This window comes from Aphis gossypii, chromosome 1, assembly GCF_020184175.1.
Source record: "Aphis gossypii isolate Hap1 chromosome 1, ASM2018417v2, whole genome shotgun sequence".
NCBI classification, from domain to species: Eukaryota; Metazoa; Arthropoda; class Insecta; order Hemiptera; family Aphididae; genus Aphis; species Aphis gossypii.
Genome location: NC_065530.1, coordinates 12994536 through 13019502, shown reverse-complemented (window position 1 = coordinate 13019502; position 24967 = coordinate 12994536). Strand labels below are relative to the sequence as shown.

Genomic DNA, 24967 nt, shown 5'->3' with positions numbered 1-24967 from the left:
CGTATGTACACATTTCTAAGCTATTTTTGTAGTCGGATCACCACAATTCATTGAAATGAATATTACTACCTATAACTCATATCCACCCCCTTTTGAAAATTTCTGGGCACACCACTGACTGATAATAATATTATATAAGTACACATTTCTCTCCAATAAATTACATTCTTTATAACGGGGATGGCGTAGAACAGCGAAAGAGGAAGGGTTGTAAACAGGTGGATGGATCAATAACAGCTGTTGTCGCACACACACAAGACATTTGTGCGAATAGTGTATTTACGCATAAAACCTGGACACATAGACACATAAAAACGCCCATGGAAAGAGTGATAGTGCGCATTTAACTTGTTGAAATCGAAAATCTACTCGGAATCGCCGGGTACAACTATTATAATATCATATTTTACCTATGTTGTGTACTAATAGTATTTGTATGTATTTTTTCGTCTAGTAATATAATTATTAATTAATAACACGTCACATTTTGAGAAATTTTTCATTAATAATGATGTTATATATTGTATTTTAATGTCATACACAGACTTAGCTGCAAATAGGTACTATACTAGGTATATTATGATTTCAAATTATGATCTTTGGGTGTATATTATATATTATTATTTTTAAGGTTTTGAATTTGAAGCAAGGCATAATTTTTTTTTCAGTTTATTTTAAAGCGTAGATCTTTAAACAGAAACTTTGAATGATTAAACATCGATTATAAGTACAGTTTCAATCTTGAAATTTTAATTTTGTATTTCTTTTTAATTTCTTAGTTCTAGAAATTATTTTTGTAGTTTTTCTTTTTAACATTTTTAGTGGTATTAAACGCGTTAAGGTTTTATAGTGCGTCAAATTCACAGCCATGATTTAATGTTATTTTTATTGTGAAAATAATTAGTAATATATAACAGGCCAGACTGTTCAAACATGAATCCAATGGAAAGCTCGGAGATCAGCAACCACTTGCCAACAGGTAGTTGCCAATATCTAGTATCTCAATTCAAAAACCTGTTCAGCAAATTCAATCGGTACATTTCTAAAGCCTACTATCACGATCGATGCGAACGGTAATTTAAAAATCGAAATACATATTATGTAAACTTTAAATACATATAAGTTATGATAAATATGTATAAGTATATAACAATGTTTATAATATGGCCAATATGGCCAATATGGGTATAATTAATACTGAAGAATATGTAATTAACATATTATCATAAGTCATAAGATATTATTATTCCTAAAATTATAGCTAAATAATGTTTTTACGTTTTCAGATCAGTGCACATGCGCTTATATTCAATGAACAAACGGGAATTCGTGATGGTTTTCATCGTCTTCTTGACGGCCATGGGACTAGTGTTACTCATCGGTTTGACGGGTTAGACGCCTTATTATATTTATGTACCTACCTATAACTAAATATTTATTATCATTAATAATAGTTAGAGTTTGGGTCTCAATAAAAACTTATAGGAAAATACACGTTTTATAATAAAAATGATTTAATAAGTAGGCATAATAACTGCACATTTATTTTATTTAAATTTAAATGTGCGTTTTACCTTTTCAAAAAAAAAAAAAAAAAATTTAATATTTTTACATAAATAATAATATAGTTTATCACAAAAATTGTACTTAAAACGCTTAGTTTCATTTTCATAAACTAACAAAATAATATTAAGTATAAATAAATAATATATAACTAAATGTTCTCGGTAAGACAAAATTCAAAATGTTAGGTAGGTATTTTTAGTAAACTAGGTAGATTTAGGATAGGGTTTCACGAATAAGTAGTTAAAATTGAAAACAATTTAAAATACTTTTAAGATAGTTATGCTATTATACATTTGTATTTAATATTCCATTTTGAATTCAATCTTACATACTCCCTACGATGTGTATACCATTCTAATCGACTACGTGCTGTACTATATACAGCCAACGAACCCTGCAAATTAATGATAATTATACTTACTTTGCTTCTTACCTATATTATTTAAAAATAAAATAAATATAAAAGATTTTTCTCAGCAGTCAAAAATTCGTTTTAGGACCTCCAATTACACTGACGAGTAAGATAAGCGGAGTAGAAGTATTGAAACACACGAACAGATCGTTGTCACACGGCCCATTTGTCATGAAAACTCCCAGTCTGTCGGTGTTCAACCAACGATTGTGGTTCATTGCAGTCGTACTGACGGACCACAAAGACGGTATCTACCAACTTATTATAATATCATAGCAAATAGGTACTTAAGGGCTAATATATATTAAACAATATTTAATAAACTTGGGTCCTACTGAGTGTTGACAAATTTTTTTTTACAAATTTTATTACCTACCTATATAATTATTATACAAGGATTGTATTATTACTTTTCTGCCCACAGTGTGCATAAATGATTAATTACTAAATAGTCATATGTCTGTAGACCGAAGGGCGAAGAGTAATGATAATCTTTTAAGTTTGCTCTTCATTCAATTTAAAGTCAACAAATTTCAAAATCTAACCGGATTTACTTTATTCACTTTGTATAATATTGAGTTCAATTAACAACTGTAGGTTAGATAATGGTTATATGTTTGATCATTTTTAAATGTATCTGCGTACTTATTTCAAACATCAAATTTATATAGGTGATACCTATTAAATCATACTTACGTTCTAGACTGGAGGTAATAAAAAAAATTAATTCTACCTACTTCTATAGGTAAATTAAAAACACTTTTTTAACTTCATTATATTCAATATTTTTCATAAATTTTAAATTATAACAAAGGTATTTAATCACTCCTATAGTCCTATTAATTTATGTTTTAATTTTAACAGACGAGACTTATGATAAAAGTTTCAAGATTAGCATGGCCATCAAGGGAATCACCCAACAGCATAAAACTACTGATTTAATAAAAGTATTTAAAAACAACAGGTGACAGAGAATATTAAAATAATATTTCTATATATACCAGTAAAACATGATATTAAATATTTTACAGGACAAGACATTTATTTTGTAAACAACAAATATGTAGTCAAGTGCCTATTGCTCATATTGGTTACATACACTATACTCATTATGTGTTTGAGGTAGATTTTTATAATTTAGAGACTTTTCATCAAAAATACAAAGTAAAAGAAGTAATGTTTTATGTGAGTGATATTTATTTGTATAAGCTTTTAAATTATAATATACTCGCCACAGATAGAATTTAAATCGGTTATAATTAATAATAATATTATTAAATGATGATAAATTGTTCTGCAGTATAAAACGTACAATCCAGACTACACCCATTTGGAAGTATGGTTCAGACTAATTTTTTTACTCCAAGCTTTTGCAGTGCTTGTAAGTATAGCTTTAATAATGACTTTATGAATATTTTCAATGAAATGTGTAACTTGCTTTTAGTGTACCTTTGCAAATTCATTAAGGAAATTTCCAGTGGTAGATTGGTCGTATGAACAAAAATGGACTGTTATCTTATTGCCACTGTTAATATTGTTTAATGGTATGTATAATTAAAAAGCATTCTAATGAAATCTGAGGAACACATTTAAATGTAAAATTTACATTAGTTATATGTTTTTACTTTTTAGATCCAATTTTTCCTTTGACGTTTCTCACAAGTAATCAACTAATTAGAATGTTAGATGATGTCTTCCAAATAACATTTATTTGTGCAATTTTATTTTTTTGGCTTTGCATTTATCATGGACTACGTCAAGTAAGACATTTTTTTTTACAAATTAGTAAATATATAATAATTGTTAAATTAATTTAATAGAACGAAAGAAACCCGATTTCATTTTATCTTCCAAAAGCAATTTTAGTTGGCCCATTTTGGATATGTGGTGTTATAATGGCAAATATCGCCGAATGAATGAATTCGATGATCCAGCATTCAATTTCGAAATTGATTCCAACGCGTACACTGTAAAAAATTAAAAATAATTATCGAAATTATGATTATGTATTAATTTATTTTATTTGTTATAGAATATCAAGACCTGTGTAGGCATTTTTGCAATTATTTATATAGTATATTTAGTATACTTGATTTTGAGAGCATATAGTGATTTGCGTTCAATGCCATATTTTGGTCAGTATTTAAATTTAACAGTTTGGAAATTATTGTACAGTCTAGATAATTTAACATAGTATTATTTTCATAGATGCTAGACTGAAATTTGTAACTATTTCAATGGTCATATCACTTGTAATATGTTCAACCATAACACAAATGCAATATGGATTTGGATTGATTGAAGACTTATTTGCTGCTGACCTGAATACGGAATATATGACGTCAGCATTGTTTATGACTTTTTATGGTACATGTAATTTCTATGTGTTTGCTCTGGTTGAAGTTTACTCTCCGATAAAAAAACCAGGATTTGGTAAATTTTATATTTTAATAATTTAATAATAAGTAGTAAATAAATGTATATACTAAAAACTAATTTATTTTGTATTTGACAATTTTTAGAGTTTTCGATTACAAATGATAAATCCTGCATAAACCGTCGATGAAATAATTACAAGTAATAAAATAAACTGATGATAATGTATAGAACTCGGATTTGAAAGGAAATATTTATAATTTTTTTGAAAATTCCAAACATATTTCATTTAATTTTAATTTTAATAGATATCTAAACATCATCTTAGATTCTTAGTAGAATGGTGAAGTTATTGATATTACAATAATCAATATGTAGATTATTTTCTGTCTGTCGTCGACTTTTAGGACAGAGAAAATGTTTTAATTTTTAACTTTGATAATTGAGTCTAATAGAAAAACGAATCCAGTTAGTACCTTGGGAGAAATGGTCGAAAAACTCCAAGCTTTTTTCTCAATATTCAATGTTCTAATAATACCTAAAATTTAATACAAGTGATAACATCTGAGCCGCTAGGGTGCGCTCACTGATGTGTACGATAGTTGTACTTGTGCAAAGTGCACCTACATTAAATTAAGTTGTTGCCCGTGTGTGCTGGCGTCGCCATCGGGTGTTCGTGTTATGTAGTAAGTTTATTTGATTTTTGATTTTTAATAAAGATTTTCCTGATAAGATTGCTTTCTGTTTAATTGATAGTTAACACGAGGTTAAATGTTTTTAATATTATATTTTTTGCTTCAAAAAATATTTATATTATTATTTTATATACTTATACGTGGTATCATATTTAAAATGGTTTGACTTTTTTTTGAACTATTTATAAGGATTTATATTCATATTCGTCGTCGATTCTATACACAATTTCGAAGTGAACCATGATTTTAATATATTATAATTTATAATATATACTGCATATACGTCGAAATTAATTTTACAGGAGAGACACAAATTAAACTTATTTTGTGTAACTTACAATGTTCTATTTTCGAAATAAATGAAATAAAGGTAGAAATACTGTTGTCTGTTACTATAATAGGAACACGTAGATATGTTTCGTTTTCACACCAAATAGTGTGTTTAATACAAATCACATATTTCTGTAAAAACCTAAAAATGTCAAAATATTGGATAATGTATATGTTCCCTAACAAAAGTGGTACTAAAATCTCCAGCAAACTGTTAGACATAACGTAAATTTAGCTTTGATACGTTGAACGGTGTGGATTTGTATGCGTGACAATAAATCGGGACTCGCTTTCATAGTATAGATTTATATAATATTTTCATTCACCATAAAAATACCTACACAATAGTACAATACTGCCTAATATTATCTTATTCTAATAATACATATTTAAAGTAATCAGTCTTCAGAATTTTAATTATGTAGCGTATAAAAAAAATAATAGCTGCCTACCTCAAGAGATGTAGGTATAAATGGTCAGTAGTACCTACCCTACGATTCTACCTTTAAATCTTCGGATCCCAAACGGCTCCCGTCAATTGTTTGCTTGTTTTCAAATGGCTCCCGTCAAAAAAGATCTAATAAACAGGTAAATACCTAAACGGCTCCCGTAGAAAAATAAATAAATAAAGGTTCTGTCATGTCAGTTCACCTAAATTTTTAAAAGAACTAGAGTTCATAAGGAGAAAAATTTTCATTTAGTGAAATAACATGGATTGTATAAAAAAAATATGCCTAAACAAATTGCCAAATGTATAATTTTTTTTTTATATTTCTACTGAAACATGCATTTTTTAAAATTTTTTACACTAAAATTTAATATTATTTTAATAAAAAATTCACAATATATGATTTTTCTGTATAAGTTTTATAGTTTACATAATTTGCTTAGTTTACACCAACAAAAGTTTAACCACGCCTCTTTTGAGATAATTTTAAGTCTGTATGAAATGAAAATGAACTTGTGTTGTAAAAAACCGGAGCCGTTTGGAAATTTACCTGTTCATAAAACATTTTTGACGAAAGCCGTTTTGAAATTGATCTTTGTGCAAAACAGGAGCCGTTTAGGAAAACGGTAGCCGAATGAACTACGACCCTTTGAATAACAATTTATAATATAAGCTTAGATTACAATATAAAATATAAATATGTAATGTATATACATACTACAATTATATACAAAATTACATATTTATATTTAGAGACATAGACAATGGCGCTTAAACTATAATATTTTTGTAATGATGTAAACATTATAGTATATCAAAGTTTAAAATTTACTTTTTTGATAACGTACACAAATTCATCAATAAGAACGTCAACAACCAATTTGATTTTGCTATTAAATAAGACTATACTTTCTTACAATATTTTCTCTCTTTCTCTCTCTCTAAATATATATTTATGTGTGTACATCATATTTATATCAATAATTCATTACTATACGAGTAATATTATTGCTGTCGGCCTATCATGGCAACTTTGCAGTGTGCACTTACTAAAAAAACCAAATGTAGATAGGTAAGGTAAGTATAACAATATTGTTACAATTTTGAATGTGTATATTTATAGGTTGTAGGTATACCACTGTTTAGGTATCTATGCAGAATTTTGTTATTTTTACTACTTATTGATCACTTATTTTGCAGATTTAAGTACCTACCTACTAAATAAGTACTGTAGTTGATGATGAGAATTAAAAATTTAGTTAGGTAGGAAGAAATAAATTAAAAAATTAAGATGGTTTTAAAGTAAGTAATGAAAGTCAAATAATAAAATAATATTGTTAAATAAATAAAATGATTTATTTTTATGATATCTTAGAATTCTATTATTACATTAATTCATATTTAACTCATTGCTTGTATATTGACATATTGTATCACTTAATAATTTAAATTTATTTTTCGGTTTTTTGGAGAGGGGAATTTCAGTAATCTTGTTTATTATATAGGTACTATTCATCATAAATTATAAATGCTATATAGGAAGATACTCGTAAAGATAAACTTTTGATGTACACCGGGATTGATCATCGATATAGGTACTCATGCCACAGTGGCGTGCCCAGGTAGTAGGGGTGTAAGTTAGGGGTTATAACCCCCCCTCCATCGACTATTATTGCCGACTTTTATAGAAAACAACTTGTTAGATATTAGAGCTGTCATTACTTTCGATAACTGAATAATGAATATAGACGTATGTACTTACACATTTCCAAGCTATTTTTGTCGTCGAATCACCACAATTCATTGAAATGTATATTACTACTAACAGCACATATCCCACCCCCATTGAACATTTTTGGGCACACCACTGGCTGATAATAATGTAATATAAGTACACATTTGTCCACAACAAATTACGTTCTCGATAACGGGGACGGCGCAGAACAGCGGAAAGAGGAAGGGTTGTAAACGGAGGGCTGGATCAATAACAGCTGTTGTCGCACACACACAAGACATTTGTGCGAATAGTGTATTTACGCATAAAACTCGGACGCATGTGCAATACGACGAACGTACTATAGAAGTAAACATATATAAATGCCCATGGAATCAAGATATACAACAGTGTAGATAAGTAAAATAGATCGAAAGAGTGATGGTGCGCGTTTAGCTTGTTGAAATCGGAAGTCTACTCGGAATCACCGGGTACAGCTATTATAATATTATATATTTTTACCTATGTTATGTACTAAGTATTTGTATGTATGTGTTCGTCTAGTAATATATAATTAATAACACATCACATTTGGAAAAATGTTTCTTTAATAATGACGTTATATGTTTTATTTTAATGACATACACACATTTAACTGCAAATAGGTACTATACTAGGTACCTATATATTAGGATTTCAATCTATAATCTTTGTCATTTGTGTGTATAATGTATATATAATATTATTATTTTTAAGGTTGTGAATTTGAAGCAAAACATACTTTTTTAATTTTATTATAAAACGTAGATCTCTGAACAGAAACTTTGAATGATTTAATATCGAATACAAGTGCAGTAAGTTTTAATCTATTGATACTTTTATTTTGTATTTCTTATTAACTTTTTAGTTCTAGAAAACTTTTTTTTAGTTTTCTTTATAACATTTTTTTTAAACGCATTAAGGTTTTGTTGTGCATCAAATTCACAGCCATGATCTAATGTTATTATTGTTGTTAATAATAATTAGTAATATATAACAGGCCAGACGGTTAAAACATGAATTCAATGGAAGGCTCTGAGACCAGCTACAACTTGCCGACTGGCAGTTGCTTGACAATGATCAGAAATCTAGTATCTCAATTCAACGACCTGTTCAGCGATTTTAATCGATATATCTCTCCAGCCTACCATCACGATCGATGCGAACGGTAATCCAAAAATCGTAATACATATGGTGTAAACTTAAGATACATATAAATTATGATAAATATATATAAAAGCATAATAATGTTTATAATATCGCCAATATGGGTATAATTAATATTAAAGTATAATTAACATATTACCATAAGTTATTATTATTGCTAATTTCCTATAACTAAATAATATTTTTACGTTTTCAGATCAGTGCACATGCGTTTGTATTCAATGAACAAACGGGAATTCGTGATGGTTTTCATCGTCCTGTTGACGGCCATGGGACTAGTGTTATTCATCGGTTTAACGGGTTAGACGCTTTATATTTATGTACCTACCTATAATTAAATATTTATTATTATTAATAATAGCCCGTGTTGGGACTCATATTGATAGAAAACATTAAAATATACGTTTTTTAATAATATATGATTTAATAATTAGGTAAAATACCTGCACACTTTTTAATATAAATTAAAATGTGCGTTTTCCCTTTCCAAAAAAAAAAAAAAAATTTAAATATTTTTACATAAATAATAATATAGTATAGGTATCATAAAAATGATACGCAAAACGTTTAGTTTCATTTTCATAAACTGACAAAATAATACTTAAGTAAAAATAAATAATATATAATTAAATGTTCTAGTAAGACGAAATTCAAAATGTTACGTATTTTTAGCAAGTTAGGATAGGGTTTCACGAGTAAATAATTGAAATTGAAAACAATTTAAAACACTTTTAAGATAGTAAGTTATGCAATTATAAATTTGTAATCAATATTAATCTTTGAATTCCATACAATTGAAGTATTGTTCCATACTATATGTATACCATTCTAATCGACTTCGTGCTGTACTATATACAGACAATGAATCTTGCAAATCAATGATAATTTATACTTACTTTGCTACTTAGGTACCTACCTATATTGTTTAAAAATTATACTTGAATTTTAACGTTAAACAAAAATTCGTTTTAGGACCTCCAATCACTGTTACGAGTAAGATAAGCGGAGTCGAAGTATTGAAGCACACGAACGGATCGTTGCCACAGGGGCCATTCGTCATGAAAACCCCCAGTCTGTCGGTGTACAACCAACGATTGTGGTTAATTGCAGTCGTACTGACAGACAACAAAGACGGTATCTACCTACTCATTATAATATATTAATATCATAGCATATATTATATAGATACCCAAGGGCTAATACATATTAAACAGTATTTAAAAAACTTGGGTCCTACTGAAGACTGAGTGTTGACATTTTATTTGCAAATTGTACTACCTACCTATACAATTATTATATAAGGATTGTTTTATTATTATCCTGCCCACAGTCTGCATAAACTATTAACTTCTATATATCTAGTCAAGATATGTCTGTAGACCCAAGAGTAATGAAAATCTTTTAAGTTTTTAAAATCTAACCAGTTTTACTTTGTGAACTTTGCATTATATCTATTTCAATTAACAACTGTAGGTAATTCCTTTGCTCACTTTTAAATGTATCTGCGTACTTATTTCAAACATCAACTTTTATATAGGTAATCATGGGCGCCCATAAGTAAAATTTTAGGGGGGGTCAAAATAAAAAATTTTTAAATGTAAAGATAATAATTATATTATGGTAATATTTATTGAGTTACAAGTTTTTAATATTTTTTATCCAGGGGGGGGGCAAGTGCCCCCCTTGCCCCTCCCAATGGGCGCCCATGTAGGTAATACCTATTAAATCATACTTACATTAAAGACTAAAGGTAATAAAAAAAATTAACTCTACCTACTCCTATAGGTAAATTAAAAACACTTTTTTAACTTCATTATATTCAATATTTTTCATAAATTTTAAATTATAACAAAGGTATTTAATCACTCCTATAGTCCTATTCATTTATGTTAATATTAATTTTAACAGACGAGACTTATGATAAAAGTTTCAAGATCAGCATGGCCATCAAGGGAATCACCCAACAGCATAAAACTACTGATATAGTAAAAGTATTTAAAAACAACAGGTGACAGAGAATATTAAAATAATATTTCTATATATACCAGTAAAACATGATATTAAATATTTTACAGGACAAGACATTTACTTTGTAAACAACAGATATGTAGTCAAGTGCCTATTGCTCATATTGGTTACATACATTATACTCATTATATGTTTGAGGTAGATTTTTATAATCTAGAGACTTTTCATCAAAAGTATCAAGTAAAAGAAGTAATGTTTTATGTGAGTGATATTTATTTGTATAAGCTTTTAAAATATAATATACTCGCAAAGATAAAATTTAAATTGGTAATAATTAATAATAATAATATTAAATGATGATAAATTGTTCTGCAGTATAAATCGTACAATCCAGGCTACACCCAGATGGAAATATGGTTCAGACTAATTTATTTACTCCAAGCTTTTGCAGTGCTTGTAAGTATAGTTTTAATAATAACTTAATGAATATGTTCTATAGAAAATGTTCCAATAAAATGTGTAACTTGCTTTTAGTGTTGCTTTGCGAATTCATTAAGGAAATTTCCAGTAGTAGATTGGTCGTATGAACAAAAATGGACTGTTATCTTATTGCCACTGTTAATATTGTTTAATGGTATATATAATTAAAAAGCATTCTAATGAAATCTGAGGAATACATCTAAATATAGAATTTACAGTAATAATATGTGTTTTTAGATCCAATTTTCCCTTTGACGCTTCTCACAAGTAATCAACTAATTGGAATGTTAGATGGTGTCTTCCAAATAACATTTATCTGTGCAATTTTATTTTTTTGGCTTTGCATTTATCATGGACTACGTCAAGTAAGCCATTTTTTTTACAAATTAGTAAATATATAATAATTGTTAAATTAATTTAATAGAATGAAAGAAAACCGATTTCATTTTATCTTCCAAAAGCAATTTTAGTTGGCCCATTTTGGATATGTGGTGTTATAATGGCCAAATATCGCCGAATGAATGAATTCGATGATCCAGCATTCAGTTACGAAATTGATTCTAACGCGTACACTGTAAAATATTAAAAATAATTATCGAAATTATGATTATGTATTAATTTATTTTATTTGGTTTAGAATATCAAGACCTGTGTAGGCATTTTTGCAATCATTTATATAGTATATTTAGTATGCTTGATTTTGAGAGCATACAGTGATTTGCGTTCAATGCCATACTTTGGTTAGTACCTATTTAACAGTTTAGAAATTATTGTACAGTCTAGGTAATTTAACATAGTATTATTTTCATAGATGCTAGACTGAAATTTGTAACTATTTCAATGGTCATATCACTTGTAATATGTTCAACCATAACACATATGCAATATGGACTTGGATTGATTGAAGACTCATTTGCTGCTGACTTGAACACGGAATATATGACGTCAGCATTGTTTATGACCTTTTATGGTATATGTAATTTCTATGTGTTTACTCTGGCTGCAGTTTACTCTCCAACAAAAAAACCAGGATTTGGTAAATGTTATATTTTAATAATTTAATAATAAGTAGTAAATAAAAATATATATACTTAAAACTAATTTATTTTTAATTTGACAATTTTTAGAGTCTTCGATAACAAAGGATAATCCTGCATTCTCAATGGTCAATGACTCTGAAGAAGATATACCATATGGTTCAGATGAAGAAAGCCACAAGCCACTAAATCCTCCTAATGATGACAGTGATTAATTGTTTTCTAGTAGTTTATTTGTATATAAACTTTATTTGATCTTAAAATAAACTTTTTCGTGTTCAATTAAATTAAAAAGGTAATTTTTCAAAATAATTATAATTTAAAATATTTGTTTAAAAAACTATGTTGTAATTTATTTATTCTAACAACTCCAAATTAAGCAGTTAGTCAAAATAAATATTAAACATATATATATATATGTATAATATATATATATTTATTTTATATCATATTAATTAACCATTTTTTTTTTAAATTTTCAATTAACTATTTAATGACTGATTAAAAAATAAGGATAACAAATACCAGTTTAGACTAGTTATTGAGTAAAGTATTTTTCCATGACTTCACCAAATACATTTATTAAGAACATTCATATAATATTATATAATTATATAAATGTTTTTAATATTATCACGCAATCTTTGATATAATGATATATATGTTATATTAAGAAGTTAAATCATTTATAGATTAAATTATATTTTTTATCTATATATAATTTAAATACTTCGATTGTAAAATATTTCAATTTATTTTTAATTATAATGAATAACATATTTTATTAATTAATTTTGTATCATTATAAATAAAAATTATTAAAAATATATAAAACTTAATTTGGAATTTGAACGTATTTATAGAAGCATTAATAAATAAATATATATACATACAATTTTTCACCAATCTAAATAAAATTTAAAAAAAAAGTAAATACAATTTTTTTTTTTTAATTAATAATATTTTGATTGGAAATTTCTTTCAGTGACTATGACTATAGTATCTCAGTTGACTTATAGCTCAGTCATAATAACAAATAAAACTCTCCAGTTTGTTCTTGTAAAATAATTAAATATTTGATATCCACTTTTTTGATCTAGCAAACCATTAGAATTTTTCATTTTTCTTCGGAGTCTTTAAATTTGAATTCATTTAATAGCCTTAAAATAAATATTTTAAGTAGCATAAATACATAATCTATTATTATTGCAAGCAAATCAGCACATCAGGTAAATTTTATATTAATAATAAGAAAAGTCATAGTTACATTAAAGTACTCTTGTAGGACCCGTTATTATAACCATCTTTGAACCCATCTTTGTACCCATTATCAAATCCCATTTGAAACATAACATCAGATTCAATTTTTGTAGACGTGGCTCCTTCTCTAAATGCTGTCTATAAAATCAGGTCTGTTAGTAAATAATTTTATATAAAATATTTTTATTAATGTAGGTACCTTTTCAATTGCAGAGATATTTTTTTTCCAATTTCTTTTCATTATTTCTTGTTCATCATCACTACTAACATCTGCATTATCATACTGGCAAGTAGACATGTCAAGAAGAATAAGAATATTAATTTTTAATTGTTTTAAAATTACCAGGCTAGGATTTCCGATTTAAATGTTTCAATAGTTTTGTTTAAGTAATCAGTAAAACTAAGTTTAAAACATATGTAATAAATAATAATAGATTATTGATACGAATTATTAATGGTGAACTATTGCATAATCCACTTGTAATTCTCTTAGATGACTTCACGAACAAACAAAAACTTTCAAACATACAAAATTCAAACGGTAAAACTCTGAAGACCTAAGTGTAAGTGTTACTTTAGACAATATTTTTTAACTTATGAAATATGAGATAACTTTATTATGTTTATGTGTAAGCATTTCTATCCACTTTGGATTTCATGATTATAATCTTAGATAACCGCGATAAAATTATAAATATTTGAATTGATAAGTAGATAATGATAATACTTATCATTTTGTTTTTCTTTTGTATTTATTTTGTATCGTCGAAGTATAATATTCAAGTAGCATTCAGTATTTAAAATATTATGATTTATGATTTATAAACTATAATATTATATTGTTATTATTAATCGTCTGACTAAAAAAAAGTTGTTTTTATTTAATCATTAACATTTTTTTTGTCTTAATTATTTCAATATATTATATTAATATTACGTGGCAATTATTTTAGAACTATGAATTTTAAATTTAAATGTCAGAAAAAATAATAACTACACTATGTTTGAAAAATATGAAGACGTGGCTTTTAAAAAGCTAAAATGCTTTCATCGTTTTATTATAAAAAATGTATGATCCATACATATTAATGACATGCATTCTATCGATTAACTGTTACTGCTTTTAGACATAAACCATGTCTTCCAAAATGAGTCACACTCATATTGTGGTATTATGTTCTATTGCAAATTTCATAAATGCAGCCGATCGTGTTATTATGCCAATTGCCTTAATTCCAATGACTAATTATTTCAAATGGACAATGCATTGGCAAGGATGGATATTATCAGCATTTGCTTTCGGCTATCTAAGTAGTCAAGTAACTAAATTATATATAATTAAAAAATAAACCTCATAAACCAAATGACAACTAAGTATTTACTATAAGCAATACTTTTTTTCTTTTAATTTATTCAGGTTATTGGAGCTTGTGCTGCTAAAAAATTTGGTGGTAAATTAATTTTATTACTGTCAGTTTTTTTATGGTCAATATCAACTGTCGCAACACCATGGGTATCTCACAACACATTTGCCTTGATTGTATGTAGAGTAATGTCAGGATTTGGTGAAGGATTAGGTAAATACATTTTAAATAAGCTTATTTGTGACTTGATACAAAATTCCTGAATTCATTTTTTAATCAAATTTAGGATTACCAACAATATTTCATATTTTTGCTAATAATATAGCAATAAATGAACGTTCTAGTGCATTTGGTTACTTAGTGGCCGCAGGTTCTGTTGGCCAGACAGTTGCAACTGTGGTAAGTTTATTGTTAAGTAGTTAATAATATTTACTTTTATAAATCAATGTATTAAATATAAGCTTTTTATGAATATTCAAATATTTTTATATTATTGGTTGTATTCAAATTGTTTGGATAATGTATAAATTATTCATTTTTAGCACATTATCTAATTAAAATTCCTTAATTGTATAATATTCAGGAGTGGATTGGTAAAAAAAGATATGGAATGTTAAATAATTTTAGAGCAAATAACAAAATAATTTAAATATATTTATAATGAGTAATGTGTACATTATACTTACAAAGCTATAGTAAATATTAATTCAATAAGGTGATAATAATAGGTATTTAACAAATCATTTTTTCTAATAAATTTGATAGGTAAATGGTTAACATAATATTTTATGTATATTAGGTTTAATTTTGTAGATTTTAAATTAAAATATTAATTTATTTTTTTATTTTAATACTAAACATATAATATTTATTTGACAAGTATTTAATTAATAATAATGAAAATAAGGAAATAATATAAACTAAAAATTTTAATTGATACATTTTGAAGACTAAATATTATGTTTAACAAATTAATGAAAATGTATATGTAAAACAAATAGCACTCTAATAAATTATAACTTATAATGTCTAAAATAATATAATATCTTATTGAATTGTATTATCAAAGAAAATAATTTACTATTGTTATTTTATAGTAAATTATAATTATAAGTATTTTATCTACTCACCAATAAATAATATATTAATTACTAGGGCACCTATTGTAAAAAATAAACGTTTTATAAATTTAATTAATTCCAAATGTATCTGTAGATTTTATTCTTTACTCGTCAGTCACTATATATTCTCTCTCTTTATATATATATATAATATTAATTGTTACTTATATTTATTAATAAAAATAACTTTTCTTATTTAGATATGCCCACATTTGATGTGGCAAACTAGTTTTTATTTATTTGGTTCAATTGGTATTGTTTGGTCACTTATATGGATGTCATTATATTCAGAAAAAGATTATGGAAAAAATGATGAGCTTCCATTAATTATTATTCCTCAAGTATGATATACACTTACCTACTATCTTATAATATACTCATAAATATACCCATATTATAGTGCAAAAATTAAGCAATGACCTATTTGATGTAATAAACTAGTTTTATCCCACATTAACTGGTCATCATCTTAATTTGGTCTCACTATAGATATCAATATTTGTTGTCTGTCTTTCACAGTTGCAACTTATAAAAAAGATTTTAATTAAATGTATTCAAAGTATAGATAAGATCAAATAGGTTATTTTTTATTTCCATAAATTTGATTTAGAAGTTTGAACATTTTTAAAAAATTAATTAGTTATTGATCTAATGAACTTTCAACACTGAATTCAAATCTGCTTTTATAATATATATAGCTTCTGTTCATATATAGTACTTATGAATGAAAAATGGGTAATTTTTTGCTATATTGCACTTGGAAGGGTAAGACAACAAATATGTGTACCCAATTTCCTTAACAATACTATTTAGTATTATTTATATTATAATATAATTAACATTTATAATACATTTTATTCTTATATTAAAATAATAAATCCTGTTATTTTTTATATAGTATTCTAGTATACATTGGAGGAAATTTTTTATATATTGGCCCTTATGGGCGATATATATAGCTCACTTTACAATGAATTGGTCCAACTATATAATAATGCATTGGCTACCAACTTATTTGTGTTATCTTGGTGCTAATTCACAAAGTATTAGTTTAACAGCAGTTCCATATATATTCAATTCAGTATTTGGTATTGGTAAGTTTTAATTGTTTTTAAAAAAATATACGATCAATGAAAATAGAATAAACTTTAATTTTAAAGATTTCAATGTTTATACTTAATGCATATTTTACAAATTAGTAATTAGACGGGTATAAAATACCAAAACAGTCTAAAATCTAAATTAGTACTTATCCTAATTTTAAATCTTAAATTCTAGATAATATTAAGTTATATGTATAATTTTCAAATATAGTGGCAGGAAATTATGCGGACAAACTAATTGACCGTAGATGGTCAGTATTAACTGTTCGACGACTTATGACTACTATAGGTCTAGTGGGACCAGCAATATTTCTACTTCTATTTTGTACAGTAAATAGTTTAGCAGCAGCCATAATGTAAAGCATACTTATTATTTATACATATTATATATTCAATTGTTTGCTTCAAAATTTAATTATTTTATGTGATAGATTTATTTCTATATCAATGGGACTATGTGCTTGTAATTCAGCTGGACATTTAAGTAATCATTCTGAAGTGGCTCCTAATCATGCTGGTATTACTTTTTCAGTATCCAATACACTGGTAAATATGATTAATAATATATATTAATAAATGCAGTAGCACCGATGTCAGTTTTAAATGGTATTGCATAAAATAAAATCTGGAATAGGAGATATCAATAAATGGAAAATTTTTTTCACTAAAATACAAGACAAATTTCATGTACTTATATTCAAATATCTATAACTTGTATATTTATATCCTATAGACTTATATTGTCCGGCTAGCACCACAAACTTAAATTAGGTATTAATTTGCAATACTTATACATACTGATCGTTGCTACTGTATAAACGATTTATTTTATGATTTAGAATTCTTTTTAAAAACTCATAGTAATTAGTTAATTTTTTAATGTTTATCATTAACTTTTGAATATAGTTGTTTTTAAATCCACGTAATAAAACAAATATTTTCACTTATATGTATTTCAAAATAAATTTATTTAACTGTTTTGAAAATATCTTAGGCTACCATACCAGGAATACTATCTGGTCCTCTAACAGCAGAACTTGTGACTGCATCTCATGGCCGTTGGTTTCCAGTTTTCATTTTAGCGGCTGCTTTAAATTTTACTGGCTCAATTATTTATTGTAGTCAAAGTTCAACATCTCAAGTATTGTAATTAACAAATTTGTAAAAAAAAAACTACATATACAGAGTAATTATTTTTGTTAATTCGTTTTAGAGTTACCACAATCAAATAAACTATATTTATTGTTTACATATTATTATTAATATTATTTAAGATTGTAAATGTTTATTTTTATTAATATAATGTTATGATTACATTACAAATATTAATTATTACTACACTTATTACTTTTGATACATGACATATAAACTGGAATGGTGACTTAATAGTCCATAAATGAATTTAACTTTGTTTTTGGTGCCTAATATGGGAATGAATGATATGGCTCTTCTCACTCAGCCCTCAGCTGTCAAAGTGTCTGTGAACAGTATTAAATATGAAGTGTTTTATAATATACATTGTTATTATAATATGTTTTTTCTATTATTATATTATCTGCTGATTTTTCTTTAAAAATCTTTGAATTTGAATTCATAACATAGGTATAATGTATTCGACCTTTGAGTAAAATATCATAAATCTGAAAAAAAAGCAAATGTCGCACAATCTGTACTGGTAACGATTACTGGTAGTGTGATAGTGTTTCATGAGACCATTGCACTTGTGTCCAGTGGTACTCTTCTAGAAAAACTTAAAATAATTAAAACTATATCAAAATAGGTCACAATTTGGCAATTGATACCTTGCAGCAATATCTGATTTATTAAGGGACAGTTAATGTTTAAATAAAGTTGTATGTTTCTATACTAATATAGTAATATATTATATTTCAATTTAATTTCTAAGTATTAATGTAGTAATCAGAAGAATTAATATTTTAACAAATATTTTTTTATGAAAATAAAATAGTATTACTGGTTTTTTAATTTTCAAAAATTTTCAAAAATTTATGGATGACAAAATAACAAAAGCTATAATTATTATTCAAATATATGAGGTATACAAACATAAGTAATTTTATTATTTTTTGATATTTATAAATAACAAAACCATCTAAACAAAGTATATTATTGTTGTATAATTGTTAATTAGGTGTATAGGGACAAAGCCCCTTTGGGTCTTTTTTATTAAGTTTAGGTGATTGGTGGTCGGCGCCGTGGAAGTAATACGCAAATGGTTCTCACGGCATCGTCAATCCCAAACAAAAAAAAAAAAGGTGATTGGTGGTCAACCTCTAGTAGGTATATTTGCCTCATGAAATAAAATAGTAAAATAGCTTTTGGTAACTATTCTACTATGTTGTTTTTAAATTGTTTATTTTGTCATGTGTGCTATAAGAACCATTGTAAGTTTTAACTTATTTTTAATTAAATACAGATTTAAAAATTGGAATAAACATTCAATCTCCTAGATATTTACTCTTTTAAGATCTCAAAAGGTAAGTGATAAGTTATTATATAATTACTGTTGTTGCTAAGGGAACAAACAAGTAATATACTAGTATTATAGTAGAACCTATCTATAAATCATTGTTTCTATATTGTAGACTTGTGTAAATGTTTGATTCATTTCACTAGAAAATAATGTTTGTCAATTTAAACTTTATAATATTAAGTACTAAACGTTAAGTTCATTTTTTAAAGTATTAATATGGTCTTTAAGGTAAATATAATATGAGAGAACAAAGAGAAGCTCCCAAAAACATAAATTTACAATAATGTCTATATAATATACCTACATATATGTAGATAAATATTTACACTTTGACTTATGAATAAATATGTAATTTAATCACTTTTTACTGTTGTTAAAATATCTATGACTAATTAACTACTTGTTAAATTTGATTTGCGTGTATTAAAATTCTTAGAAAAATATTTTTTGAAATATTCTATATATCTAATGTAGTAATATATATATAACAATTATTTATTTAACGATTTATATACCTTCCTCTGGTTGCTTACTTAAACATAAAATACAAAATGTCCTAACAATTTACATGGGTATACAGGGAATATTATTATTTTGATAGATGAGTGTATTTTTGAATAAACTAGGGACTAAAATTAAGGAATATTATAAATTGTAAACCCTATATAATCTATAACAGACTATATATGTAATTGATTTTTACAATTTATATTATACTAACATATCTAAATTTTTGTAGACTATATACATGATTTACCTTAATTTGTTTTTGAAAATTCTGATAAGGTTTGTATATTACTTTTAGCTATTAGTTCCATTAATTTTGAGTTTTACTAAAAAAAATAGATATATTTTCACTCGTGTTAATTATATGTATTCTGATTGATGGGTTTATTATTATACCCATATGAGAAATTATTTTAGTAGGCATATCTGTTGGTGTACTTATTATTATGAAATATTTTTTAGTTAAGTTTGAAGTTGTTAAATGTCGATCGTCGATCTGTCCATTTAGAATGGAACAAACCACAAGATATTCCAAAGCCCCTATTCAAATTGGTTATGAATGAAAACAATCAAAATTCTGTGGTTATATACAGGTAAAAATTATTATTTAATTAAAAAAATTTAGCATCTATTTGGTGATAGAAGAATAAATGTTTTTTTAGAGGATTTCATAATTATTTTTTTGTTAACAATTTGTCCGGTGGGCACCAATATACATTTAAGCTGCAGATGGAGTCACATAATGCTGATTCGAAAAATTCAGTATTTGAGATAGCTACAGTCAGTTGTACTACAAAAAGTAGGATATAATTTCATTTTGGTTTTATAATAATATGTAAATACACTGATGTTGATGTAGGCTATCTTTTCACAAACACAATAATTATTAAATCATCTATAAATTATAATTAAATCAAATATATAATATAAACAATTCATTACTTGTCACTTCGAGGAATAGGTATAAATTACAGGTATTATTTAAGGCCAGTTAAGTCTCTTAAAATTAAATTTGTGTTTTAGACATTAATTCCATGTAATTATATCATCTTATTTAGATGACTGTCCGAGTATCACCGCATTCCATCATAGTGCCTATCAAAATTTACCATTGCTCTTTCAAGAATTCTTGGATACAAGAGCTCGTGATATAAACATATTCAATGAGTTGGGCGAGTGTGGCTTGTCCAAAGCCTGTGCAGCTGGACATAACGATATGGTACTTACTATGTTGCAATACGGAGCAGATGTGAATTTACCGAATTTGTTTACCAGAATTACACCGTTAATGACTGCTGCTTACCATGGACACGGTGATATAATAAGAATATTAGCTCGCAATGACGCTGACTCCACTTTAAAAGATATGTTAGTATGATTTAATCATCAATGCCAATAAATTTTTTATTTATATTTTGTTAAATTATCCTATACTATATTTAATTATAATTAGAAATTCAAAAACAGCACTTCATTATGCAGTAGATGGATCTCATAATGATGCAGTTAAGATGCTTCTGGAAGGGAATTGGGGTGATGTAAATTCAGTAGATTCTAAAGGCTGGACTCCATTAATGAGAGCAGGTAAGTATACTTATTATAAAAATATTAATTGAAAATTTAAATTTATAAAAAATATTTTAAGCTGATTATCTATATCAGGGGTCACCAAATGGCGGCCTGCGGGCCGCAACCAGCCCGTGGATGAATTTTAACCGGCCCGCAGACAAGGAGAGAAAAAGTCAATAATTTAATATGTAACCTAACTTAATCAGCATACTATAATAAATATTATGTACTTCGAATTTTTATGGCCCTCAAACATTTTCTGAATTCTTAATGTGGCCCACGGAAAGTATTAATTGGTGACCCCTGATCTATATTAATTGTGACATTTTAAATAAAATAAATTTTTTTTTTTTTTTTAGTGTTGATGTTTGCCGATTTAGATGTGATCAAAACCCTTATTTCATATGGATCAGATTTAAGTATTAAAGATAAAAATGGTCAAAATATTTGGCAGTTGGCTCATTTATCAAATAATTGGAAAGCCTTAGAAATATTACCAGATTAAATTATTAGATTTTCTCATAATTTACTATAAGAATGAAAAAATATATTACTTTTACTAATAATTTTTTAACACCCAATGTATTAACAATTATTATTAGAGTATTATTAATGAATAAATATCAACGTAAATAATTCAAAGGGAAACTTACTATTAAATATACATTCATAGAGTATAATATTATAAATAAATTAAATAACCAAATTTTAAAATTAATTAATTTAATTATGTTACATACTATTTAAATACTTCAAAGTTATATTTTAATTAAAAGAATCTTAATATACATATTACAGAAATTGCTTAAAATATTGAAAGAAAATGTATTTATTTATGTATATATACATTCAGAATAATTTTACAATCAAATAAGGAAATATAAAATTAAATTAAATATGGAAAAAATCTTGAAGCATAGTTGCCCTTCTTTTCTCAGCAATATCCATCTGATTTTCTAAATCACCTCTGTCAGTAGTTTCTGCTCTTTCTATCTTCCATGATAAATTTTCAATTTCAGCTTCCAGTTTAGCTTGTTGATACTCAAACAGTTCTTTCTTTGGTCCATTATCCATATAATACGCATATGGGTAAGTATACTGAAGAGTATACCGACATTTGGCTAATAAAGTAGCAGAATCTAATAAATACTGCCAGTCAATCCATGTACCTTTACTTGTCATAACTTTACTATTTATTCTTTCTTTGATTTTATCAAGCGTTTGTTTTTCCAATTGCAAACTTTTAGAATGATTTTCCCAACGTTCATAATAATGGAGATATTTTTTCAATGCTTCGCGAGCTCTAGCAGATTCTGACCCATTCTGAGGGTTTTCCCTATACTTGGAACAATCATAATATTCAGTGCCGTGTGCTTTCCAATCTCCCATACACATCCAGCAAAAATCATATTTACAACTTAAACACTGCATATGATTGCAGCCACCATTTTTTTCAATAAAAATATTACATTTAGGGCAGTCTTTGGTGTTTGCTGCAATGTAATTTGATGTTTCACTATCATCTGCACATTTGGTAATCCATTTTTTAATAGTGGCACAATCTGTAGGGGCATGATAGTCATTTCCGCATTTAAAACAAAATGAAGTTTCACACTGAGTACATATAGCTTTTTTGGCAAGAGACTCTTTAGATTTTATGACTGCAGTGCAGTTAGCTCCTGGACAAAAACGTAATAATGGATGAGATTTAATATACTCACGGAATGCAAAATGTTGGTATTTTTTCCTTAAATTTGGTTTATTAACTGTTGATAAAACTATTTCTTCTGGTACTAGTAATTCACAGTTTAATGCCATACAAGAGAGTTCTGTACTTACGCCTTGTTTTATTTTATTTTCAAAATGACAACGCCAACAGTTATCGCAATAACAATGGCCACAAGCTAAACTAGTAACTCCTAATTCTTCAGCTACTGGCCCTACACAAACTGGACATACAAATTTATCTCTTTTAGTTTTAACCGATACTGGCTGTAATGTTTTCATTCTAGATGCGACAAAAAGCTTATCAGGATCTTCATTATACTTCCATAAAACTTCTTGAACAGCCCATTTGTTTTCATAAAGTAAAACTTTTGACATTGATGGTGTTACATGTATACTAGTACATAATTGTTCAACAAGTTCATTCAAGAATTTTTCAACCTCGTCAACTGAGAGACATTGAACAGGAAAATATTCAGCATCAGGATTGTGTGGTGGACTCATTACATCACGATCAGCATTGTAATAATCTTCATAGTCATCCTGATCTGAGTATTCCATGTCCTCATCGTCATATTCAGACATGGTTTCCTCTAAAAACGGTTGTATCAAATATTTATAGCACTTGATACCTATAAAACAATAAAAAACAAATCTGTAATACAATAGTACCGTATTAAATACTGATTTGATCAGCTATTATTTAATACCTAATTATCATTATGCATGATAATGTTCACTTTAATTTATGTTATTGTTATGAGATAGAATATTATGAGCTTAAAATAATTCATTAAATGTTGAAATGTTGTGTTCTTATTTTAAATAATTTAATTGAGAAATCCTTTCAAAATGCAATTAAATGGCTACAGTTTTTAAATTTCCTTTGAATAATATATATATATATATATATATATATATATATATATATATATATATATATATATAAATAAATACAATTCTGAAATATTAATTATCATAATACCTAAATAATATTTACTATAAATTATCATAATTTTCCATTTATTACTGAATAGTACAATATTATGGTAATAAATAATAATTTATAACACTTACAATGATTTTGGCATATATAATTAAGTAATTATATGGTGTTGGAATAATGATTAAGATAAGTAGGTAGTACGATAATCAAAATTGTAAATTCATAGTTTCAATTTGTACTTACCTGAAAGCTGACGGTGTTTTCTGATACACAACTTTTCATAATAGCAAATCAGTAATATAAATTATGACAAAATTAAAATACTTAAAAGCACTAAATAAAAACAAAGTTTGGGATACTATTGAGTTTCAACTTTCAACATTGAAATTCTATTGTATTACTTCTGTAGTGTAGTGTGTACAATATTACTAAACACAATAAGTGATAAGATGAACTTCAGGGTTTGAAAAAATAAAACATAACAAAAAATAACCCATGTATATATATAGGTCATTCACCAGCGCTAAAAGTGATAAGAATATAGTGTCAACTTTTTTTTATTTTCCATGATAATATCTGAAAATATGACCACGGTTTAAGATATAGATAGGTATATTATATTAAAATTAAACCTTGAATATTATGA

The 24967-nt window shown here is 26.4% G+C and overlaps 4 protein-coding genes, 1 long non-coding RNA gene and 1 pseudogene across 13 annotated transcripts; 4 read left to right on the top strand and 2 right to left on the bottom strand.

The window, feature by feature from the left end:
• The first annotated feature begins 283 nt into the window (after positions 1-283).
• On the top strand, positions 284-4555 carry LOC114132819 (transmembrane protein 181-like; annotated as a pseudogene).
• On the bottom strand, positions 3279-7751 carry LOC126550131 (uncharacterized). The gene is made up of 2 exons (XR_007604178.1): positions 7590-7751; positions 3279-3945 (listed from the first exon to the last, which is right to left on the bottom strand). It is a non-coding gene; the product is annotated as an uncharacterized LOC126550131 (long non-coding RNA).
• LOC114132818 (transmembrane protein 181-like) lies at positions 4578-12468 on the top strand. 7 transcript variants are annotated; one of them, XM_050201076.1, is made up of 14 exons: positions 7787-8032; positions 8298-8395; positions 8581-8748; positions 8944-9047; positions 9720-9881; positions 10656-10755; positions 10823-10976; positions 11091-11171; positions 11250-11349; positions 11433-11560; positions 11620-11769; positions 11833-11935; positions 12007-12231; positions 12323-12468. In XM_050201076.1, exons 3-14 carry the CDS (start codon positions 8597-8599, stop codon positions 12445-12447), a joined length of 1584 nt encoding a protein of 527 aa, XP_050057033.1. In that variant the 5' UTR covers positions 7787-8032; positions 8298-8395; positions 8581-8596; the 3' UTR covers positions 12448-12468. The 7 variants fall into 7 exon arrangements, with proteins under 7 accessions (XP_050057038.1, XP_050057033.1, XP_027854197.1 ...); XM_050201081.1 differs by lacking the exons at positions 7787-8032; positions 8298-8395 and adding an exon at positions 4578-5040; XM_027998396.2 differs by lacking the exon at positions 8298-8395.
• A 1465-nt stretch (positions 12469-13933) lies between these two features.
• LOC114132820 (uncharacterized) lies at positions 13934-18333 on the top strand. Of its 3 annotated transcripts, none has more exons than XM_027998402.2 (9): positions 13934-14055; positions 14620-14811; positions 14910-15069; positions 15143-15255; positions 16178-16318; positions 16876-17071; positions 17292-17436; positions 17512-17626; positions 18075-18333. In XM_027998402.2, exons 2-9 carry the CDS (start codon positions 14629-14631, stop codon positions 18228-18230), a joined length of 1209 nt encoding a protein of 402 aa, XP_027854203.1. In that variant the 5' UTR covers positions 13934-14055; positions 14620-14628; the 3' UTR covers positions 18231-18333. The 3 variants fall into 3 exon arrangements, with proteins under 3 accessions (XP_027854203.1, XP_027854202.1, XP_027854201.1); XM_027998401.2 differs by lacking the exon at positions 13934-14055 and adding an exon at positions 14279-14561; XM_027998400.2 differs by lacking the exon at positions 13934-14055 and having other exon boundaries at positions 14279-14811.
• A 213-nt stretch (positions 18334-18546) lies between these two features.
• Positions 18547-22343, top strand: LOC114132833 (fibronectin type 3 and ankyrin repeat domains protein 1-like). The gene is made up of 6 exons (XM_027998419.2): positions 18547-19802; positions 20544-20674; positions 20744-20880; positions 21140-21449; positions 21535-21665; positions 22010-22343. The coding sequence occupies exons 1-6, from the start codon at positions 19791-19793 to the stop codon at positions 22153-22155; spliced, it is 867 nt and encodes a 288-aa protein (XP_027854220.2). The 5' UTR covers positions 18547-19790; the 3' UTR covers positions 22156-22343.
• A 112-nt stretch (positions 22344-22455) lies between these two features.
• Positions 22456-24761, bottom strand: LOC114132834 (potential E3 ubiquitin-protein ligase ariadne-2). The gene is made up of 2 exons (XM_027998420.2): positions 24565-24761; positions 22456-24007 (listed from the first exon to the last, which is right to left on the bottom strand). Exon 2 carries the CDS (start codon positions 23958-23960, stop codon positions 22542-22544), a length of 1419 nt encoding a protein of 472 aa, XP_027854221.1. The 5' UTR covers positions 23961-24007; positions 24565-24761; the 3' UTR covers positions 22456-22541.
• Between the last annotated feature and the right edge of the window lie 206 nt (positions 24762-24967).